This window comes from Vombatus ursinus, unplaced genomic scaffold, assembly GCF_900497805.2.
Source record: "Vombatus ursinus unplaced genomic scaffold, bare-nosed wombat genome assembly UNPS02014818.1, whole genome shotgun sequence".
Lineage (NCBI taxonomy): Eukaryota > Metazoa > Chordata > Mammalia > Diprotodontia > Vombatidae > Vombatus > Vombatus ursinus.
In genome coordinates this window covers 13,257,861-13,282,085 of record NW_020954596.1, presented here as the reverse complement: position 1 = coordinate 13,282,085, position 24,225 = coordinate 13,257,861, and the positions used below count along the sequence as shown (strand labels likewise).

General features: G+C 40.4%; 1 protein-coding gene across 8 annotated transcripts in view; it reads right to left on the bottom strand.

Moving 5' to 3' along the window:
* Positions 1 to 24,225, bottom strand: part of ABLIM2 (actin binding LIM protein family member 2) — a 301,430-nt gene that overhangs the window by 45,632 nt on the left and 231,573 nt on the right. For 6 of the 8 annotated variants that reach the window (XR_003566819.1, XM_027836365.1, XM_027836364.1 and 3 more), the window contains exon 12: positions 9,282 to 9,383. The exons of the other annotated variants lie outside the window; for them this stretch is intronic. Coding sequence is in view for 5 of the 6 variants with exons in the window: in XM_027836365.1 (XP_027692166.1) it covers positions 9,282 to 9,383 (102 nt within the window). In the remaining variant the exon portion in view is untranslated. The remainder of the gene's footprint in view (positions 1 to 9,281; positions 9,384 to 24,225) is intronic. 8 annotated transcript variants of the gene reach the window in all.

Sequence of the window (24,225 nt, the reverse complement as noted above, 5' to 3'; positions counted from 1 at the left end):
AGTGAATGATATCATTCTGCTTCCTTTTCATTAAAAAAAAAATCTGTATAATGTATGCTCAGACTCATTGCCATACAGATGAGAAGGGGACCCATAGCATTGGCTTCTGTTGTTCAGCCAACACTCCAGCTTCCTCAAGCCTAACAATGTACAAAGGCCAGAGAGCTGAGGCTCTTCATTGTATTAATAAATCACAAGGATTTATGGTTAGAAAAACAAGACTACCCAAACTGCCAGTAGCATGTAGTGCCATTATTGGACAACTCCCATGCTGTGGGATGTGGAAGAATTAAAAAAAAAAAAGGCAAATTTGACCTTTTGTTGTTATTGCTGTTTTTATTTATGTTGGTCTGGATCCAAGATTTTGTGTGTGTGTGTGTGTGTGTGTGTGTGTGTGTGTTGGGGGGGAATCCTGGTGTGTAAACTCCCTTCACCAATTCAGATCAGCAACTCATCTATTATTTAGACTTAGTGCCCTAAGGAACTGAGAGGTATTGTCACCCAGAGTGACTTCAAGGTCTGCCTTCTACTTATTCCACCAGGCTACCTTTCATTTTCTTTCTGTAAATTTTGGGTTGCATTAATATGATTCTAGTATCCAGAATGATAGAGGTGATAGTACCACTGTATTCTATTCTCATCAGTTATTATCAGGAGAAGAGTGTCCAGTTTGAGGAACTACAAGTTAGCAGATACTAACATTGACAATTGGAATGCATCTAAAGGATGGTGAGTAGATTGGAAACTATGTTAACCAAGGATTAGTTTTTTGAAATGCGGGATGTTTAGAAGACAGGATAGGGTGGGGGAAAGAAGGAAGATATGATAGCTATCTTCAAATAAGTGAAGGATTCTTATGTTGAAGAAATGATAGGTTTATTCTGCTTAGTCCCAGGGGATAGAACTAGGAGTGATTATTGGTGGTAGGTCAGGGAAGGAATCTCAGAGGTTTTTGGCTTATTTTAAGGAAGAGCTTAACAATTAGAGCTAGCTAACCACGGATCATAAGACTATGGGTCTAGAGCTGAAGAGACCTCACAGGTTATACTGGGGTGGGGAACCTTCAGCCTTGAGGCCACATGTGGCCTTCTAGATACTTAAGTGCAGCCTTTTGACTGAATCCAAATCTGAATTTTACGTGAATTTGGAAAGTGAAAAGGCCACACTTTTGAGTTGGACATGACTGAACCACAACAAAAAAGGTCCCATAGGTACTATGGGTCAGAGGAATTTGAACCTGTGTCTTCTGACTGTAGGGCCAGCCATCCTTCCACTGTTCCACACTGTCCTCTAGGACTGTCTTTCATGATAGTAGGTTCTCTATCACTGTCAGTCTTTAAATTGCATAACTCCTTGTTGGGGATGGTGCTTTAAGTCATACTAGTTGATCTCTAAGGCCCCTGTTTGACTCCCAGAATCTCTGATTCTAACTACCAGCAAATAGTCTATGACAAAGAAAATAAATTGGAAATGCAAGTATCAAAAAGATGTAGATTAATTCATGGATTGAGTTATTAAAGCAAATTGTGCAGGCTTGAGTATACTCCTCAGCTTAAAATCAGCAAGAGCAATTATCCTTCCACACAGTACATCCTCTGAGGTCCCAGCCAAAGACAGAACTTTGGCTCAGCTATAGGGATCACAGAATGGACCCAATAAACTCTTCAAAGGAGAAATCACCTGCCTATGGAAGAAAACACCAATCTATCTTGTTCACCACGGTCAGCCTAATTTTTCTTAAACAGTCTTTTCATCACAACGCTCTCTGAAAAATCTTCAGTGGTTTCCTATCATTTATGATGTCATATCTGAATGAAGGAGGAAGCTCATCATTCCAGTATCCCCTGCTCTAGTTCAACACCATCTAGCCAAGTGTGTTCAGTTCTGGGCATTCCATTTTAGGAATCATATTGACAAACTCGACTACATTCATCCCAAGGAGGGTCACCAGGATGGTGAATGGCCGTAAGATCATGTCTTATGAGGATCAGCTGAAGGAACTGGAATTTTAGGTTAGGTAAGAGAAGACTTAAGGGGACATGGTGGCTGCCCCAAAGTGGCAGCTAGGTAGGTGACTCAATGGATAGAGCACTGGACCTGGATTTAGGGAGACTTGTATTTAAATCTGGTCTCAGACACTTACCAGCTGTGTGACCTTGGGCAAGTCACTTAACTTTGCCTCAGTTTCCTCATCTGTAAAATGAGCTGGAGAAGGAAGTGGCAAACCACTCTGGTATCTTTGCCAAGAAAACCCCAAATGGGGCCACAAATAAAATAAAAAAAAGAGTCTGACATAACTGAACAATGACAATGCATAACCTTATCTGAACACTCTACCCCATGAACTCATCATGCTCATTCACATCCATGCACCTTTGCTTGCATTGTTTCCTGCCAAGAATGTCCTTTTCTCTCCCCTTCTCCATCCACATTCTACTAATCTTTCCTCCGTGAAGTTTTTCTTCCCTAACTAGTTGAGCTGCAATTCCTCCCATACCACTTAAAGATGATGCCACATGATTTGGCTCTTAACCACTGATTGCTAGTGGTTGGCTCTGCTCAAGCACAGCTGTCTCCCTTATAACACTCTTTAGCAGTGGCAAGGAGCTGTCCACAGCTGTAGCTCATCCAAATCAAGGGGAGAGGGTTATCTAGAAAGACTAGATACAGGCTCAGTCATTATGTTGAGTGATTAAAAGTGGAACTATAGCTGTTATATCATTTGGACACTCAGTTGCTTGGATTCTTGCCCAGCCATCTTAGACCAGGTTTGCCTGTTTTGACTTCTGGATGCTAGATGGTCTTGGGCACAGGATGGCCAATAATGTTCCTCTTACATTTCACATTCTGTTGCATCCATGATCCTGCCACAGGTACCTGTACCAACCTGTGACACGAGGATCTTGAGAGTTATTTTCTTATGTGTGGCTCCTGGCTTTTTACTACTGGGCTATAGTTCACCCTTTTGCTTTTAATAACAAAAACTGTCATTCACTTCTGACCTTTTGCTACCATTATCATTATTGTGGCAGCCTCCACCCAGACCCAGACTCAGACTATTATGCAGATAAATAGAGGAAAGAAAGCCCCTTTTCATACTAAAAAACAACTAACTGTAAGCAACAACCCTTTTATACACATGCAATTTCATATTTAGTATTGACCTTTCTGACATTATGTGGAACACCAGGTTTCTGTTGAACACATGGAAGTGTTGGGATGAAGGTTCTGAGAGATAATGCCAATGGTGGTTACATTTTCCCCTTTGAATCTTAATCATAATTTTTTTTAGCATAAAACAGCCTATTAAATGTGGTAATTATGGCACAAGAAAATTTCTTTCTTTCTGGGAGCTCCAAAATGAGCCTCCCATGCTCCCAGACTCTCTAGACCAATATTGAAGGCATCTACTAATTAATTTCAAACTTCTAAGTGTTCATGCTCAACTTAGATTGAAAAATGCTTCATGAGAGTTTTCAGTTCCAAGGCAGGCCAAGTCATTTGTCACGTGCATGCCAGAATCCTCATTCCCTTTCTCAGCTGGTCTGTTCTTTGCTGTAAAATCTAGCTGAGAGGAAAACTGGAAACCCAGCTTGCATTGTTTATTCATTGTTGTTAGGTCAACATTCAGTGCTTTCTAGTATGGTAGGATATCACAGGACTTTGAGCCTAGAAGGCATCTTGGTTGCCCTATATTCTGATTCCTTTATTTTTAGAGAAAAGGAAACTTAAGTTCATTGAGGGAAAGTGACTTGCCCAAGGTCATAAAAAATGATTAGTGGAGTCTGTATTCAAACCCAAGCTCTCAGCCTCTAAATCCAAATCTCCTTCTAGTGCATCGTTCTTTTGTGTCACTAAGAACTAGTGTTCCTGTTCTTACCACAATGCGGCCATTCTTTTAAAGTGGTGACTCACTGGGATTCCTGACAACAACAATTTCTAAGCTTCAGACAGCATGGCACTTTGTAATGAAAGTATGGCAACAGCATGGATGGGGATGTTTTATACAGCAGAAGATAGCCCTAGGGTTAAATCTAACTTTTTTATTAACTAAAAAAAATACACTTACTTAAAAAAAAACCTTTTGTGACAAGAAAATAGAACAAGTAGAACAATTCGCATGTCTGAAAAAAATAACCATTTCCAGGCAAAATTCTTGCAGGACATCAGACTTTAGTACATTTCTCACACAAAATCTGGGGTTCTGTAACTCAAAAGCTGTTCTAGTTTAGATATTCTCAGTGCTGCTCTAACATGCCAAGCCAGTTTTTTAAAGAAAAGAAATAAATTTCTTTCAATTTGATTTCTTAAGCAAAAGCACTGCCAGGGGCTATGGGCTATTCAGCTCAGTGAGAAGAATCATCATTAGTCTTCCTTCTGAATATAAAGACTGATAAATTTCCTTCCAGGAACTTCTCTAACTGACCAAGCAGTTAAGTGGAGAATTAAAACTGAAGCTAAAAATGAACAACATCCAAAAACTTTACTAGGCCACAAAACATCTAATTCACTTTTCCTGAGATCAGTTGACACAGCTGGTTTTGGCACAAGTGCTGAGTGGCAATCTCTAAGGCCAGCTTTTACTTATATACATATATATATGTGTGTGTATGTGTGTGTGTACATGATATGTATATACACACATACATACACACACATATATACATGTATATGTATGTATGTATATTTTTTGTTTGTTAAGGTCCATTAAGACAGACCATTTCTGGACAACTGTCACCAGCTTGTGGCTTTCATGGCCCACAGCCAACTTCAGCTCTCCAATGGAGAATCTCTGGGGAAGAAGGATATAACCAAGAGGATACAAAGAGACACTTGGCTATAGTGCCCAGCAAGCAGCCGCCCTCCCTTGGAAATAAGATGGCGGACCAGGATAAACATTTCCTGGTGCCATTATATTCTGGTCCTGCAGCAGAAAGACCAATGGACTTAGAGTCAGAACACTTGAGTTCAGGTCTTGGCTCTCAGATTCTTTCTTTTCTCATCTGTAAGTGGCCATGGTAATACTTACATTACGTATTTTACAGGGTTTTGTGAGAAAGGCTCTTCGTAAGATCATAAGCATTACAGTATATAAATTATTATTATTTCTAGCCCCTTTTCAGCTTCTCTGAGAAAATACAGAGTGACTACTCTCTGAACAGTGTAAGGATATTTGCCTGGATGGATTCTGCACCTTTGGTGTTCAGGTCTTATGTGAAGTTTGTATTTTCCTTGGAGGGAGTGCCTTAGACACTAGCTCAAGAAAGCTAACTTTTCTTATCTTCTGGGTCCCTGGGAAAGAGGAGATAACTAGTGTAGCCCTGTTGGTGTGGTATATCTATATCTATGTGTGGTAAGGGGAAATGAACAAATGGATTAGTCCCAGCTGGTTAGGGTTGGGGGCTGGGAGAGTCAGAGCTGATGATAAGAACTGGCCATACATGTTTTGCTAGGCTTGAGTCCCAAAATAAAATCAGTTGCCCCAAGTTTCCCCTCAATAAAAGTCTTCAAATCAAAGGTCAGGTAGTTGTTTGTTGGACACTTTGTAGAGGTGATCCTTATTCAGGTATGGGTCAGACTAAAAGGCTTCTCTGGTCCCTTACAACGGATATTCTGAGACTCTATAGCAAATGTCAGATACCCAACTTAATTCATAGCCTAATTATTTTTGTCAATAATATGTACAATAGCACAAAAGAATTTGGAAGCTCCATTGGCATTTAGAAAAATAGATTTGACCAGCATTTAAATAAGAGACATATTAATACACAGATCAAAAACATGAAAAAAACTGGATTTAGAATTTTCATCCCTCAAACTCCACTCCTCCATCAAAAAGTCAAGGAAATGTATTTAAGACTTTAACATTTCATATCTTTTAGATTCCTACTTGACAGATGAGGAACTTACCACCCACATGAGGAAACCCACTTAGTGTGATGCAGAGAGAAAAGCACTAGATTTGTAGTCAGGGAACTTGCATTTGAATCCAGGCTCTGACACTCCTGGGTGGCCTTGGGCAAGCTGCTTAACCTCTCTAGGCCTCAGTTTCTTCATCTGTCAAATAAGGGAACTGAACCAGACAGTTTCTAAGACGCTTTCCAGTTTTAATTCCTGCAATCCTATGAAGGTTAATTGTTAATACATTTTATAGCAGGACTGAATGTTTTGAGGCTCTTTGCTCACAGCATCTGATGAATCTAATGACTCAATATCTTACACAAGATTTTGTAGTTAGAAGAAACCTCAAAGGCCATCTGGTCCAACCTGTCCTAGAATCAGAATATATTCAACCCAGGCATCCTTGTGGGAAGACGTTCATTCATTTATTAATTGACTTTTCCAGGCCTCAGTTTCCCCATCTGGAAAAGAAGGACTTGTACTAAATTATCGCTGAGGTCCCTTCCAATCTGACATTCTATCTACCTTGCTTTAAAGTCTGCTTTAGCTCTAATACATAATGATTCTATGATTCATTGATTGAGAGAGAAGTCTGGAAGAAGTCACTCTCTGCAAATTCACACAATTAAAAATATATATTTCCCTGCCTTGGAAGAGGAAACAAAACCTTAAGCAGGGCATTTGTGCAGCTGGGAAGAGAGTAAGGATGCTAATTTATAGCCAAATAATTTATTTTGGCCTCAAGTGGCAAGAAATAAATTGAGTGAACTAAATCTCTTCCCTTATTCCCCATTTTTTCCTCTCACAATAAAGTTAAATTACATTAGTTGTCTATGAAGTCAGTCAATATCTATTTCTGGGCACTAATTAGGTTTCTTTTAGTGGCCCTAAAATATCTTTCCCCCTTCAAGGAACAGGAAAAGGGAATAGATCTGTGATTTTATTAGTATTTGGAATTCCCCAGATGAGGAAACTTCTTTTATCAATGCAAGTTGGCACCTTCTCTTCAACTTACAATCTTATAGAGTTTCCCAAAGAAAAGGCGTCAAACTCAACTATGAATGTCTTGGTTGCATATTGGCTCAGAAAATCATAAATTAATATTAACTATGTTGTATTATACTTTCACTTATTTTGTTAAACACATCTCAATTGTATTTTTATCTGGTTCAGGCTTCACTGGGGAGTTTTGTGGTTGTGAGTCTGACACCTTTGGTCTAAAGCATTGTGAGGCTAAGTGACTTGTCCAGGGTCCCACCAAAAACCCTTTAAAAATGGAGCATGTGCCATAGTTTCTGGTTAAGATTTTCTCAGATCATGGATCTTGCTTGTCTGGAAATCTAAAAGCACCTTCACATCTGCACAATGTTGACTTAAGATCATTAATGTTCAGAGGTTTGGTTGAGTAACTACTCACATGCTGACTTTCTTTTCCTGCAGTTTCTGAAAACATGACTCTTAATATCCTAGCAGTGACTTTATATAATTCACAATGAGGTTATGTATGCCTCGGAATCACAGGAGTTAAAGCTGGCTAAGGCGTCTTAGAGAGCATCCCATCCATTTTCTACACATGGCAGCCAGAGAAGGGAAGGGATTTGCCCAAGGTTAAATATTTTTTTAAGAGGCAGAGCCATGATTTGAACCCAGGCCTTCTGACTCCAAATTCAGCACTCTTGCTCTGAAACCATAGCTGCCTCTGTCAAGTTGAAATGATCATTCACCAGAACAAAAGAGAATTGATTCAGCTGTAAACAGGAATACAGAAGACATGCAGAGGATAGCAGCATCAACAATGAAAACCTGAAGGAAGAAAAAAGCAGACTCTACCATTCTGTTTGTAGATGGGGGGTTTCCTATAGATGTTATCTTTTACTCCAGAGTCTGAGGAGGAGGAAAGAAAAGAGAGGAAAGAACAAAAGAGTGAGCAAGCAGTTGTGACAATTTCCACTCCATTTCTTAAAACAAAACAAAAGAAAAAAGCTTCATTCCTCACACAGTTTAGAATCACCATAATGGCCTCCTACCCATTGAGTAATTTAAAGAAAAAAGATCCTTACGTAGAGAAAATTAAATAGAACATCTTTTGCTGAGTCAAGTCACGTCTATATCATTGAATGTTCCCAGTTTTAAGGTGGCAATAATGGAAGTTGTTATGTTTAGACACATTAAGTCCTTTAAGGCTTTTATCGAGCACAGAAATTTGATGCCGTAATCCAGCAAGTAACCACATTTCTATTCCTAGGTATCTGTAATTATAATTCTTTCACACTTTACAACTTATAAAATGTTTTCCATACAACTCTGCATGAAGAGATAGTTCAAATGTCATCATCCCCATTTTCCAGGTGGGGAAACTAAGGGTCAGGGGTGAAGTGATTTGCCCAAAGTCACATGGTTAATAGAAGGTAGAGTTGGGGTTTGGACTCAGATCTTCAGAATTCTCTCCACTACATATATCATTGCCTCATTTACTATTGTGGAAAATAAATAACATTTTAGAGAGTTTTAAAAAGCACAATTATGAAGACAAGTGTGAATTCTTTGTGCCCTCCCCCCAATTTGATCCTTATAGCACTTCTGCCACGGCAGAGCAGAAGGAGACATATAGCAGGCATGCTAGCCCTTGGCCAGTTTGGTATCTCAGAAGTTGGAGGGCACAGAAAGAACACTCTACCACCATAAAGGGGGTTAGGTCTTCAGGAAAAAGGGTAGCGTCAGATAGTACCATGAGATCTCTGCTGAAGGGCAGTGTATGTGATGATTAGGTCAGATAAGAAATCCCTCCTGGGGAACAAGAGGCCATGGGTCTAATGAGCAGTTCAAGAGAAGGAGAAAGTCAGAAGCCAGGTCAGGTCAGAAACTAGAGTTTCTCAGTAATGCTAGAGTCTAAGGGAAAGATGGGGGAGTTGGGAAGCCAGGGACAAAACATAGGTGTCCAGCCAGGGGAATTTTCCTGGAATGAGGAGACCCATGGTCTCAGGGGTATTGGTGAAATGATGGGGTTTGTCTTTTTAATTAATTGAGGCCTTGCCTTTGATAGTGGCAGTGTGTATTTTCTGCCCCCTCCTTTCACCCATTTCTATGTGTCCATGGGCTGACATGTATACCATGCTCTCTCCTTGTATGGCTCTGCTATGCTCACAAGATACCACAGGAATCCCTTCTCCCCTGACCTCTTCCCCCTCCCCCTCCCCCTCCCCTCCAGGAGGTTAGTAGCAAGAAAAATTATCCAAAGTGAGAGAAGGAGTTTTAGTCTTCATTCTGCCATGCACACAGAAAATTCAACCCCCCCCCCAAGCCCCCAGCAAGATAAGAGAGAGCAGATGGATCACGTGGACAGGGTAGCAAGAGATCAAAGCCAAGCCCTGAATGCCTACCTGGCACATGGAAATGTCTAGGAGCCTGCTGATAGGTAGAAGGTGAAGGTTTGCTGTCTGAATACATGGATAAACTGGGAGTACTCCGGCCACTTTCACTGCCTCCAAAGGGAAGAGCAAAGAAAGCAGATAAAAGGAGAAAAAAAAATGGAAAAGCAGAGTATTTCAAGCACAGAAAGCTTACTTACAATAGGCCTGATCTCCTATCCATGATGCTGGCCAAACTCTGTAAACTTAGCATTTGTCCAAAGTTCGAGACCAGGCCCAATTGACTTGCTAATCCAACATTTCAATCAGATTTGGAGGTAGGAAATCCAGGAACTGTAGCCTATAACTACACATTCAGGTTAAGATAGGGCCCCACTGGCAAACTGCAAAGCAGTAGGATGGTGACTACTTAGACTGTTAGCTTGTCAGGGTAGCTTAGCAGCTAGACCGGACTGTCCCCTCGGGACTTTTGCCCACTTAGCAGACAGCGCTGTGGGGTTTGCTTTCCATATACATTTCCCAGATCCAGTAAATGTTTTTTATGGATTTCTGAGATTCAATAAAAATCATTTGAACTCTCTTCTCTGTTCTATTTCATCCAAACACAGTAGGTTGTCACTTCTCTCAGAGAATCCACAAGTGAATAGCTTCAGAATTTAAAATGGCAATCAGCACCACCAATTTAAAGGTCATTTTGTGAAATCTGAGATCAACTGAAGACCTCAATGGAAAGGATCTCCTACATGTCCAAGCTAAATTTTATTTGGTATGTTGAAGAGAAAACATCCTCCAACTCTACTTTATTTTCCCCATTTTCTTTTTAATGCCAGTAAAGTTGGATTACCAAGTCAAAAATTAATAATGCCATAGCCAATTGGGCAAAAAAGTACCCAGGTAAGGAACAATGTGCCAAATGGATCAAATTACCAGATGTTTATTTGTTGTTGTTGTTGTTGTTTTAGCTGAATAGGAATAAAGTCTAATTTGTTTCTCATCCAATTATCCTTAAGGGAGCCCTCTATGGCATTATAGCACAGCTTGGCAAATTAAAAGTACAGCTCTCATTTGGAAAGGGGTTGGGGAGAAGGAAGGAAAAGGGGGACTGAAAAACATCAAATTGGACTGTAGCAGTTCAAAGCAACTGGAAGCTCCACATGACATTGTTACCCCACAAAGCCTCTGAGAGAACCATTTTAGTGAGGATGAAATGTAGAACTGATGACAGTTAATGGTGAAGCTTTTTGCAAGGATGGGACTCAGGCTACAGCATGAACTAACAGCCCCATGGGAGTGCACTGCCAGCTGATGGGAAGGGTGACAGGGACCTTTGATTTAATGATGACCATGCCCACAGAAAGAGGTGCAAAAACATAGTTGGGAAGAGTGATAGCTGGCTGACTCTGAGCCTCTTCTACCTGGGAGAGAGTGGGACTGACCCACTTTTACTGATTATGTATGGGAGTTCTCTCAGGAACTCCATTGCTCATTTCTATTTCCTGAAATGCATTTCTTTGACTTGTATCTCCAAGGTGGAGACAACTGAACTTTCACAACCAACCCTTTCAAATCCCTGAGTATTCCTAGCAGTAGAGGTCTAGTCAGACCCATTGATCTAATGGATAAAATTGGAAGGAAATCACACCATAGAAAGGGTCTTTTTTTTTTGTTTTGTTTTGTTTTTGGTCTGGGCCTGTGACTTCACTGGAATAGGGATTTCCTGTTGAAGAAACTCCCTTTGCCAATGCAGATTGTTACCAGCTTTGCAACTTAAAGTTTTGGAGTTGCCTGGGGACATAGAGAGGTTAAGTAACTCATCACATAGCAGGTGTATGTCACACAGAGGTGGGACCTGAACACAAGTCTTCCTGACTTCAAGATCAGATCTCTATCCACCATGTTAGCTTAGAGAGTCCCCATCTGAAATGCTCTGGCCCCTCCTATCTGCTTATACAAATCTTATTTCTTGCCAAATAGATCTTCCATATCCAGTGAAAACCTGAGTCAAGCTTTGTATATTTTTTTTCCTATGTTTTGGTCTATTGCAAAGAACAAGGTAAAGAGGAAAGAAATAAAGGTTTTTATATAATGAAAACAGAAATATTTTTACTGAAGTCAGAGATAAGTGGAAAATGTTCAATGAAAATATCAAAGCTAAGTCTGGAAACAGAGCCACATTCTTAGCAAGTCTTATTATGTCAAAGAGGCAATGTATTCAGCTCTTTTATACATCTAAAACACAGATCATTCCTTAAGCATTATCCCTCAGGGACGTTTTACCTGTGAAATTCATGCCATTCATGTACATGATCCTCCTTGCATCCCTATCTTCAGGTCACCTTCAAAACTTTCTCAGTGACCAGCAGAATAGAAGCTCCTTGAGGGTAAGGACTACCTTATTTTTGTATAAATACTGATTGATTGATTGATTGATTGACTTCAGAACCTAGATCAGATTTTCCCTATACCCTATCCCCTGCCAACAGTTTTTTAATTTCTTTACATCTGACAGTTTCCTCGACTCTCTTGTTCTATTTCAGTCACTGATCAGCAAGGACCACTCCTTATACCTCACCATCTTTTGGAATGGTGGCCACTCTGAAACTCTACCCTCTTTCCATAGACTCCTATCTATCCTTCCTTTTCATTTATGCAAAATCTACTCTTTAATATTGCCAGAATATCCATTTCTTTGGGCATCACTTTTTCCTGAATTTATATAACCAATACTCCACCTTCACCTGCTGGGGTACTTAAGTACCCTGGCTGGCTACTTAAATGTTTCTTTAGTTATTACCTTAAAACGTCTCATCCTTTTGACTTTCCATCATCCCTAACCTGAACATCCACATCTCTGGGTAAACTCCACCATTGATTCCTCATTCCTAATACAGAACTGCTGAGTGAATGAGTTAAATCATGAAATTGCATTGATTTCAACATCTACCAATTTTTGTTACATAAACTTAGCCAAGCCCTCAATGCTGCTGGATAATCCTTGTACCCTATACCCCATCCACTATTTATATCATTTCCCACAGCATATTGCAAACCTCATCTTTTTTCCTTCCTAAACATCAAACCTACTTCCAGATCCCAAAAGGAGAATCAAAATGGTATAATGGGAAAGGGAAATGAATTTAGACTCAGAGAGCCTCAGTTTGAATCGTAGTTCTCTGGCTTAACTATCTGTGTGGTAAGCCATTTAACTTTTATGAGCCTCATTTTCTTCACCTGTAATGTTGGACTAGATGACCTCTTTTCAAGCTCTAGATACTATGAGCTCTGCAGATAACTCTGCTCCCTATTTCACTGAGAATATTGAAGTCATTAATGAACATGGACTAAAAAAATTTAGAAAAGATAGAAGGACAAGTGAGAGAAGATAGATACAAAAGAGTAGCACCATTCTGAAAGAAGAGGGTCTGAACATTAGAGATCACTGGTGGCAATGGATGCCAATGGAAATAAGAGACTAGGTTAGCTACACTGAGGCCAAAGGTAAGATCAGATAAAGGCTTGGATGGCTGCTAGGAGTGGAGAAGAGAGAAGGCAGAAATACATAACTCTATTTCCTACTAAGGAGAATGATCTTTGGACTGGGGATGGCAGGACAAACATGATTCATAGGTAGTTGTAACCAAAGCTAATTGAGTAGCTGGCTACCCTCAATAGCGATCCTCAAGTCACAGGGCCCAGGGACACACTTTTCCAAACATGAAAAGACAAGTGGTAGATGTCTCATTACTGAGTTTCTCTCAATTTTATTTAAATCAAGGAAAATGGAAAATATTCTATAGGACTAGATACTAACAAATGTTGGTTCAATTTTTTAGAAGAAGGAAAGCAATATATTCCTCAAACTATAGGCTAGAGAGGTTGATTGTGATTGTTAACAAAATCCTAAAACATTATTAAAGGGATAGTTTGTAAATATTTAGAAATGGAAGTAGTGTTTACTAAAAGTTTTATGAGCTCATCAAGAATAGGTTTATGCCAAAAGAATCTTATTTCTTTTGTTGACAGGACTATTACCTTATTATGTCAGGGGTATGCCATAAATATATCTTACTTGAATTTCAGTAAGGAATTTCACATTCTTATCCCTGTGGGTGAGATGAATATATGAGTTCTGGATGATAGTCCACTTTGGTACATTCAAAACTAGTAGAATAACTTGCCCTAATGGTAATGATTAATTGATCACTTTCATCCTGGAAGGAAATCTGTATTAGAGTGTCTCAGGAATTAGTTCTTTACACTGTTTTGTTTAAAATTTTTTTTTAAAAAATGAGTTGTTTACTATTTTTATTAATGACTTGGCTCAAAAAGCCTTTTTTGAGCTCTTCCATGGCCTGGGACTGATTCATATCTTTCTTGGAGGCTTTGGATGTAGGAGCTTTGACTTTGTTGTCTTTTTCTGGTTGTATATTTTGATCTTCTTTGTCACCAAAGATTCTATGGTCTGACTTTTTTTGCAAAGTTTGCTCACATTCTCAGCCAATTACTTGAGTTTTAAACTCTTTGTTAAGGTAGGGTTCTGCTTCCAGTGTGGAGAATGTACTGTCCCAAGCTTTGGGGGTTTTGTGCAGCTGTTTTCAGAGATACTTCTAGGGACCTGTAAGTTTTCAGTTCTTCCAAGGTGGTATGATCAAGGGCAAGGTGTTTACTCCTTTCCTGGCCTGTGCTCTCGTCTATGAGTGACCACAAGCACTCTTTTCTGCCTTGGAACTGTGAGGATTCCCTCTCCACCCCCATTACAAACTCCACCATGCCAGCGCTCCTCCTAGACCCAGGATTGCCACCCAGAACTGTGACCCAGATCCAAGCGCAGGAAAAGCAAGAGATTCCTGCCTCAGCACCAGCAAAGAGATCCCTGCAATGCCCCTCTGATCAGCCATTTGATTAACCCTCAGTCTGTGGGCCGAGAGCTTCAGAAGCAGCTGCCACCCCGGAGCTGCGGAGGGATTGGGGCTGAGACTGAGCTTCTCTCTCACCAAGGTCACAGAACTTTCCTACTGACCTTATAAGTTGTCTGGTGTTTGTGAGTTGAGAAGTCTGGAAGCTGACACAGCTGACCTCCCCTGAGGCCTACTTCAGGTTCACTGAGGCCCCATCTTTTCCTGCACGCCCACACTGAGCTGTGCTCCTCTCCTGGCCCAGCCCAATAGACTTTTCCAATCAACCATCCAGGTTGTATTGGGCTGGAAATTTGTTTCACTTTGTCTTTTTGTGGGTTCTGCTGCTCTAGAATTTACAGGTATTTGGAGGAGTTTGGGGGATATCTCAAGGAAGTCACTGCTTCCACTCCGCCATCTTGACTCCGCCCCAGTGACATGGCTAAAGACCTAATTAACATCCTTATCAAATGTGTAGATGACAGATACACATTTTGGAGGACTATATTGGAAGAATATGAATCCAAAATGATCTTGAAAGGTTAGAAAAATGGGCAAAATCTAATAAGGTAAGTCAAGATGGACAAGAAGAAAGTTCTATGTGAACACAGGAAGAATATAGGATGGGGAGGTGTAGCTAGATAAGAACTTATTGAAAAAAGGCTTAAATGTTCTAGTGGATTGCAAAATCAGTATGAGTTAACAGTAATTACATTAGAGCCAAAATACCTAATATAATCTTAGGTAACATGAATAGAAGTATCATATATACAATGGGAGAGCTCCCAGACCATACTGGAAGTGTTCAGTTCTGGGTAGGACACTTGAAAGGATATTGACACATGAAGGATAGTGAACAGAATGGAGAAGGAATTGGAAAATGTACCCCATGAGGATCAAAAGAAGAAACTGGGGATCTTTACCTTGGAGAGAAGACTTATAAGGACATGACTGTTTTCAAGAATTCAGAGTTATCATATGGAAAAGCAATTACATATTTTTTTTCTACCTGGCTTGAAAGGACAGAACTAGGAACAATTGAGTAGAAGTTGTAGACAGATGGATTTAGGTTTAATGTAGGGGAAAACTTGTAACAATTAGAGCTACCAAAAGTACAGTGGGTTGCCTTGAAACATAATGGGCTTCTTCTCCTTGGAGGTCTTTGAAGGAAAGCTGGATGATCATTTATTGGGTATGTTTCAGAGGTTCTCCTTTTTTTTTTGTAAAGTATATGTTGGAGTAGATGGCCACTGAGGTCTCCACCAAGTTGGACATTCAGTGATTCCATGGCATTTCCAAGATCACACGGTTATGAAATATCCACCCTAGAATTCCAACCTTGGAACATTAAGTTCAAATTTAGTCTTGCTGTCTTGCTATTATACTATGTAGATTCTCAACAATAATAAAAGTAGAACATGAAAATAATGCTTTAGAGCTTACAAAGTCTTTTTCTCACAACAATCTGGGAGCTAGTACAAGCATTAGTATCTCCATTTCTAGATGAAGTAATGGAGACTCAGAGAGACAAATGACTTGTCTAAGGTCACACAGCTAGGAAGTATCAGAACTAAGACTTAGAGCTTGGTCAAACATGGTTTTCTGACTTCATGCCTGTTGTTCTTGCTACTTCTTTTAGCAGAGGATTTGCCTTTCCCCAACTGCAGAAATCCAGAAAGTTTTTCAATTATATTTTGGAACTTTTTGAAGAGCTTACAGGGTCAGGGCAAATTTGAAGGATGTCTGCTCCTACAGGAGTACTAGTCTACAAGGCAGGACACTTGGGGTTTGGTCTCAGCTCTGCCATTATAGAGCTATGTGACGTTGGCCAAATCATGCCAGCTCTCTGGGACTCAGTTTCCTTATCTATCAAAATGAGGGAACCACTTTCCTAGCTACTTCATGGGGATCTTGATAAGAGCAAATGAGACTGTGAATGGCTTCTGTGTATTTTATTTAGTTTTTAGTGATCATTCTGTTTTGACTCATCAGTCACTTTCCAGCAAACAACCTCTCCAACATGAAACCTTTCCATTGAAAAACAGAACAGTTAAGCAACAACATTTAATGTGATGACTAATACACTGTGAGCAGTCTACCTAACTCTCTACAGCTTCTATTTATGTAGTGTGTTAAAGCGGAAAAATTGTCCCACTCATCATAATCATGGGAGTTGGGTAGTACAAGGATTATAAACCTAATATTTACATAAGAAGGAAGGTTCAGAGTGGGGTAGTGATTTATTCAGGGTCACACAGGTATTGAGGCTCATGACTGGGTCTTGAACCCAAATATTTTGACCAATGTTTTTTTTCCCCCATTATATCATAGCTGCCCTCTCCCCTTCGAAAAAAAAAGTGCCTTAGAAGTGAAAGGGTTATTATTTCCCTTTGTAGATGACCCATTTGGAAAGGAAATAATGGAGAGTTACTAAGTAAGAAGAGTTTCTGTTAGGAACCTTTTATTCATAAAGGACAAAATTCCTAGGTAACTCTCCCACTGTGAGAAAGTGGTGGGGTAGCCCGAAGCATGTTCCAAACCTTTATAAATTCAGAACATTAAAACTGGAAGGAAAACTTAGACACCATCTGATTCAGGCCCATTATTGTACAGATGAGGAAACTTAAGCCCAGAAAGGTAAATTATAATAATTATAATTATACATTTAGTGCTTTAAGGTTTACAAAGCACTTTATTCATAATCTTGTGAAATAGGTAATACAGGCTTTGTATTAATAGCATCATTTTATGGATGAGGAAACTGAGGCACTAGTTAAGTGACTTACCCAGGGTCACAAAGCTAGTAAACATCAGAGCTGGAGGCCCAACTTGGGACTGACTCCAAGTCCAATGCTGCAGGAGGGAGATTAGCTTCACTAATTTCTTCAAAATACAGAATTCAGTCTAATGGTTGGAAGCTACAGGGAGCCAGATTGCTGCTCAAAAGAAAAAAAAAGATTAACAACTGTCTACCACTGTCTAACAGTGAGGTTTCCTCAAAATATCCCTCTAACAGGAAATATTTGAACACCTCGATGCTGAGGAGGGGAGACATATTAGTTAGACAAGATAACTAACCTTTGAAGTTCCTACTAACTATTGAGATTCTATGACTTCATGTGGCTATGAACAAAACACATTGTTTTAAAAAAGGCATTTAAAGAAGATGTTTGGCATGATGTAGCCTTAGCCAAATACTCCTCAGGGCTAAGATTTGTGTAGCTTGGCACTAAGCCTTCTCAGTAGGAATTGCTAGCATTAACACTGGACCTGGAAAAGCCAGAAGAAATATGTGGAGTATAGGATCTGCATGGCAAGAAATTATGACCCTGGAGAGGCTCCAGTTAGCTGGACTTTAAGGAGAAAGAAGCACTGCTACCTTACCCTGAGGATTTTTATATTGGGAACAACTAGTGCCTTTGGAAAAGTAAGGTCAACTGTGTAGTTAGGGTTTCAGGAAAACCTCTGGGACTCAGGGAAAAGGTTACATTTTCTGTCCACTGTTCCTGGTTTTGTGCATTTTATGTCTTCTTTTTCCCTGATGTGTCATCCTATGGGAAAGCACCTGGGGGAGCAATGTCTTATTTCTGTATCTTCCTTCCCTGAGGAATAATGAGTACTGTGACTGTGCTTGGAAATGTGCTTTCCTCCATAAAAATCAAGGATGGTATTCTGCTATGGGTGACACTGTAGCAATCAGGTCATTCAGACAGTCCCAGCTATATTTCTGACATGGTGATTGTTCTGAGACTCTACCCTCCCACCCCTGGTCCCCCATTGCTCCCCGGGAAATGGTTGGTTGAGGGCACCAGCCTTAACAACTAATATTTCTACTGCATGTTATCAAAGTCAACGAATTCAAATTTAGAGCCTTTACTTTATATCACCCAAACCAGAGTTCGTCAAAACAATCTGGGGTGGGGGATGGGGAGGGAGATGGAACAGCTCACTCTATTGCCTTCCAAACTCCAGGGGTGTTAACTGCACATTTAGGCAGGACAAGTATTAAGCTGTTAAATTAGTCAGAGGGAACCCTTTGAGTAACTGACTGTTGGCCAAACACCAAGGGCAAATTGTGACGGCTGCATGAGAGAGTGGCAGGTAGCAGGGCATATTTGTCAAGTACAGTACAATTAAGTCAAGAGGACCTGCTGGGTCAATCAACCACAAGTCAAGAGCACTTGTCTCCTGCAGCCCAACGTGCAAAGCCTTTCACAAGTAAAACCTTGGAGAGCAACAAGTGCCACAGATGCCAACGTGATGGTATCACACAGTAGTACCCTAGATGTATTAGTAGTAGAGTGATATGCCACATCAGCTTCTCAAGGGCAGGGTCTGGGTCTTAACGCTCTTTGTGCCTTCTATATTGGCAAGCAGAGGGCCCTGGGGGTAGTCAAGATTCATTCAGTCTTATGAAGATAGTATCAAGAACTCACTCAATGTTTTTCTTGAATAAAGTGAGCAAGCTGACTTCTTGAAACTTAAGTGGAGGAGGTGATAAACCCTCTGGAGCACTGGACTTAGAATCAGGAAGACCTGGGTTCACATCCTCTCTCAGGCACTTGCTAGATGTATAATCCCGGGGAAGTCACCTGACCCCGCTAAGCCTCAGTTTCCTCATCTGTAATAATACTTAACTCACAGCTGTGCAGACCACATGAGGCAAGAGATGTTATGCCTTTTGTAAGTACTGGAAAGGACCTTAGAAGGTCATTGAGTCCAACCTTCTCATCTGACAGATTAGAAGAGTGAGACTCATTGAGGTAGTGACTTGCCTAAGGTCACACAGCTAAAAAGTAGCACTACTGGAAATAGAGCCTGGACCCTCTGACTCCAAACCCAGGGTAATTAAGTGTCACTGGAGCATGGTGATTCCTCCTCTACTTGATTTTCTGTCTAGGACTTATTTGCTTCAACACTTCAAGGCTCCCTGGTTTCCTTAGATTCAGGGATCCTTCTACCAACACCAGGCACGACTAGCCCACAGCTTGACCTTTATTAGTTCCAAAGACTCCTTCACTTGGTGAGCCCACTGAGGAAGCCTTGAAAGGTGGGGATTATCTTATTTCTATATTCTCACAGTCCAGCACAGTGCCTGACACAGAGTGGGTACTTAACTAATGCTGAAATAAAATGAACTGGTGGTGAACTTGCATTTTGCCAGGTTGGTCTTTGGGCAACAGATCCCCACAGTCCATCTGCTAGGGCCAACAGACACCAGAGGTAACTCTGAGGTGACTCGGATACATTCAATAGTTGATAAACATTTATTAAATGCCTACTATGTGCCAGGTGCTATGCTAAGCACTAAAGATATGAACACAAATAAAAAACAAAGACCACGCATGCCCTCAAGGAGCTTATGCTCTAAAGGGGGAGGACACACAATAGGAACCTAAAAAACTAGGGGTGAGAGGGAAGAAGGTACTGGGTATGGGGGTTTAATGGACTTCCAGGGAAGTCTCAAAGCAGTGTAGCTGGGAGGAAATGGGGAGAAAATCTGTGCCAGGCCCCCTCCTTAAATGAAGGCCCTGGAGCCCCTGGCCTTCCTGGCATTGGGTCCAATCACAGGCCTACTGATGAGAAAGGATACAGCATTTGAAGAGGAGGTCTGGGCAAGTTTTGACTTTGAAAAATTCAGGCTTGGGAAGAATTTCTATTCTGAGAATTCCTTCAGGGATGCCTGCGCACTCTTCTATGAATAGGTGATATGAGTGCTTTAAGTATAAATAATAGAGCCATAGCCAAAGTTTAGAAGGAAAAAAAAATGGACAGACACGAATTGACAATGCGTGTCAGAATCTCTGCAGCTGCTTTTCTGTCTAGTTTATGCTATTTTCAGCAAAACCAACAAACCCCTCTTCCCAGGAGACTATGTATGGTCATTATACATTTGGGAATCAATCAGTCAACAAGCAGTTATTATACACCTACTATGTGCCAGGCACTGTGTTAAGTGCTGGGGAAACAAAGGCCAAAATGAAACAATCCCTGCTTTCAAGTAACTTACATTCTATCAGCTGAGATAGTATATACATATATATTTATATATATATGTGTGTGTGTGTATGTATATATATATGTACATACATATACCATATATTTATACAAAAGAAATCCAAGGGGGTTTTGAAGAAGCAGTCACTAGCAGTTGGCAAGTGGGACTGAAGTCAGCAGAGAGTGTATGGTGGGGACTGCAATTTGTATGCCACCTTTTGGACACTTTCCTGGGATGCTTCCATCTAATTAGGACTATAAAAACTAAAATATTCTGAGCTATGGGCCAACTGACTGAGCACTTCCACTTGAGACTGCAGGGAGAAAGAATATTTACAGAAGGGAGGGGAAATGGAGATGATATATAATTGATCATCTGACCACATTAGCATTTCCATCCCAGGTCAGCAGTTAGGGACGGTATTTAGAAGAGGTAGTCAGAGGTAACAGAGCTGGTGCTGGTTCAGGCCCACCCATACCTGTTGGCAAACAGAGAACATGTTCAGAGAGAGGCCAGGTACAATTCAGAGGAGTGCATTTCAGGGCATTTCTGTTTTGATTTAGATGTTGAGGATGGGAGAAGGGAAGAAGCCAAGAAGTTGGAATTTTAAGAACATGAAACTCAACGTGTTGAATCACTGGCCTTTAAACTGACAGATAAGCTTTCTGATCTGATTCTCTCTGCAAACATTTTGAATTTTTCTTTTGAAGTTATATTTCTTAAGAGTCTGTCTATCAGTACCTGTGTCTGGGCCAATCCATAGCCATCTGATATAGTCAGAAAATGTAAAACCATATATGAAGAGTATAATGAAAACTATGCCTTCTCTTTTTGTTTTAAAGTTTCATAGCCTCATTTTTTCAGCCTTAATATTGAGTAGTTTGAAGTAGAAGGGAAAACAAAAACAAAAACAAACCTCAGATGAGGTTGTGGATATGGCCAGGGAGCAGTGACCTAAAGAATTTCCCTCTTATGTGGTGATCTATGGCCCTCCTAGTGACCTTCCCATAGGAAGGACATTAGGAGAGTTCTAGCATTCTAGCCAAAAATTCATCTGTTCATCCATCCATCCATCCATCCATTTATTTACCTACTTATTAATTTTTGACATTTATTTTTAAAAATTTTGAGTTCCCAATTCTCTCTCTACCTCCAGCCTATCCCCTGCCGGTTGGGAAAGGAAGCAATATGATACTCATTCATGTGTTTGCTTCTGGAGTTAGGATTTTTGTACATAGTTGAGGAGAGGACATATGATAACTGAACACGGACACAGAGAGCTAATGAAAATATGTTCCTATGTTCAACCTCTAAAACAATGTCTGTGACAGATTTATAGGATCCTGGCTTTTGAGGATAGGGCATCATGGCACTTCCAAGTGGGGAAATATCAGTTATGAATTTATGTAGGAAAAATGTAAAATTTAGAACAGACCTTAAGGAAACATTAAGTTTATATACAATAATAAATAAACATGTTTCATTTCCTGGAATATGAATCTGCTCCGCATGGGAGGGTGGGGGGCAAAGGGGATGGGAGATCAAGTGACAGGGGAAGAATAAAACTAGAAAGTTGTGTCCTTCCCAAGGGGTTTCTTACTTTAGAAATTTAAGAATGGAAAATTCAAATGCCCCAAGCAGTTAACTAGACCATTACCATGTTACTTAATGCTGAATGTGCCTCACTCAGAAGGCCAAGCTTGATGAACTCCTTCATTTGTTCCTGTGTGCCTGCCCCCCTCTAACCAGACACTTCGGCTTGTCCTTCCCTTGCTTTACAATATAACTGTAACTTTCTTTCTAATGACACTGAGCACTCACAGGGACTCTATGTCTCACTGACTTACATGGCACACCAAGAAACACTCATGAGAGTTGAGACACATTGTATATTGAGGGAAGCCATGCGTGGCACACACACGTGAAACCAAAACACATCTGGGTATGTCTACAGTCACCACAGCTGTCTGGCATTCCATGATCTTACCTTTGAAGTAAGGGATGTAATGATGTCTGAACATAGATGTAGGGCTTGGGTGTTGGGGCAGGGAGATGCAGCTACTGGTACCAAGACTCAGAGTACCAGCTGAGGGGGGCAACAGAGAGTAAGTGAAAATAAACTATGGAGGTCACTTACTTAAAAGCCAAAAAATATCCCTAGGAGTCAACATGTCCAGGAGAATTTTTCATTTCTTTCTCAGTGCTATGCAATCCTTTTTGCAGACCTGAAAGGGTGCTTTACAAACTATGGGCATGCTTTATTGTTGCTTCTGAAACACTGCCCCTTGGACACCAAAATAGGTCCACCAAAAATGGACCTATGATTAGATGGACATGAGTTATTTTTCAATAGCATTTGTGCTGAGCCTGCCATATTCTTTTTCCTTATCAGGTCTCCCTTATACACAATAGCCCCTATTTAAGAAAGCTGGGAAAAGATTCTTTGTAGTCAATGGAACAGAGCAAAGCTAATTGGCTGTCTCAGAACTGTAACCATCATCTTGGACTCATTGGCCTGTGCTCCATCCAAGTAAGCTGGCTACTCACAAGCTCAGCTTGCTGAGTATACACCTGGCATGGCTTGCCATACCAGTGCTCTGCACACAGAAGGTGCCCATTGACAATAAATGTTTCAACACATATTTATTGAACGCCATCACACACAAAGCCCCATGCAAGGAATAAAGGAAAAATGGTCTAGTGTTGGACTTGGTGCCAGAGGCTCCAGGTTCAAATTTCTGCACTGCTCTTTTCTACCTATGTGACCTTAGGCAAGTCACTTAACATCTTTGTGCCTCATTTTCCTTATCTACAAAATGACAAGGTTAGACTAAATAAATGATCTCTAAAATTCTTTCCAGTTTCAAATTCTATGATCCCATTTCTTTTTCTGCACATGTCCATAAACAATTGATACATTTCAAGAAGCTGAAAAGGTTGTCACCTTGAAATGATGATAAATTAGGAGACAGATTAGAAAGAAAAAAAATCTCCCCAAAATGCAGTATTGAATGGCATATGGTAGCAAACACAGTAGCTTTAAAGGGCAGTTCTGAGAGAAAAATTATTTTTTTTTCTTTAAAAGAAAGGACAATGAATCTTATGGGGCTACTGAATGGAATAAAGTGGGTGTAGACACCATATATCATGTTCTCATGATTGCTTTTTCTTGCCTTATTTATAGTCCTTCATTTCTGTAATGATCTTGTAATGTTTTGCTCAGTGGACTTTCTTAATGCTAGTTGACTACCTCTAACATTTATATAGCTGCACTAGCAGCTACTCTGCTGCTATATGCAAGGCACTGTGCTTGGCCATGGAGAAACAAAAATAAAAACTACACAGTCCTTTCTCTCAAGGAACTTGCCTTCTCTTGGGAGCAGAGATGTGACATGGACATAGATGTGTACAATGAAAGGGAGGGAGTGATGGGAGGCAAAAGAGGGAATGAACAAAGTATTCTAGGAGTATTGGAGGGAGAGGACATTTGTGCCTGGAAAAGCAAGGGAAGAATTCAAGGAGAAAGTGGCACCAGAGATGGGCCTTGAAGAAAGATAGAGATCCTGAAAGGCAGAGATAGGGAGGAATTATGTTCCCAGGTGACAGTTTGTTGGAATGCACAGAGGTGAGAGTTTGTATGTTGAATGTAGAGGGGAAAAGTCCATTTTGATGGGGAAAGTAGAATTCATAGGAATTCATGGGAAGGACAGACTAGGGAGGGGAGAGTGTGGGGTCCAGAAGATCAGTTAGGAAGTGATTATAAATTCAGATAAGAAATGATAATGATGTAATTGGAACTAGGTAGGATAAGTGGTGTCACCTTGAGTGCATAGATGAGGAAACTGAGGCTTGGAAGGGTTAAGTGAGTTGACCATGGACACTTAGTTGAGAAATGCTGGGGTTTGAACCCAAGTCTCCTGGTTCCAAGTTCATCCTTTTTCCATTATGCCACTCTTCCCCTCAGGATATATAAAAATGATGAACGTGATAATAATAATCCAACAATTCTACACATTTCTTCTCAAGTATGATATATCTACATCTCAGTCCATTGAGGAATTCA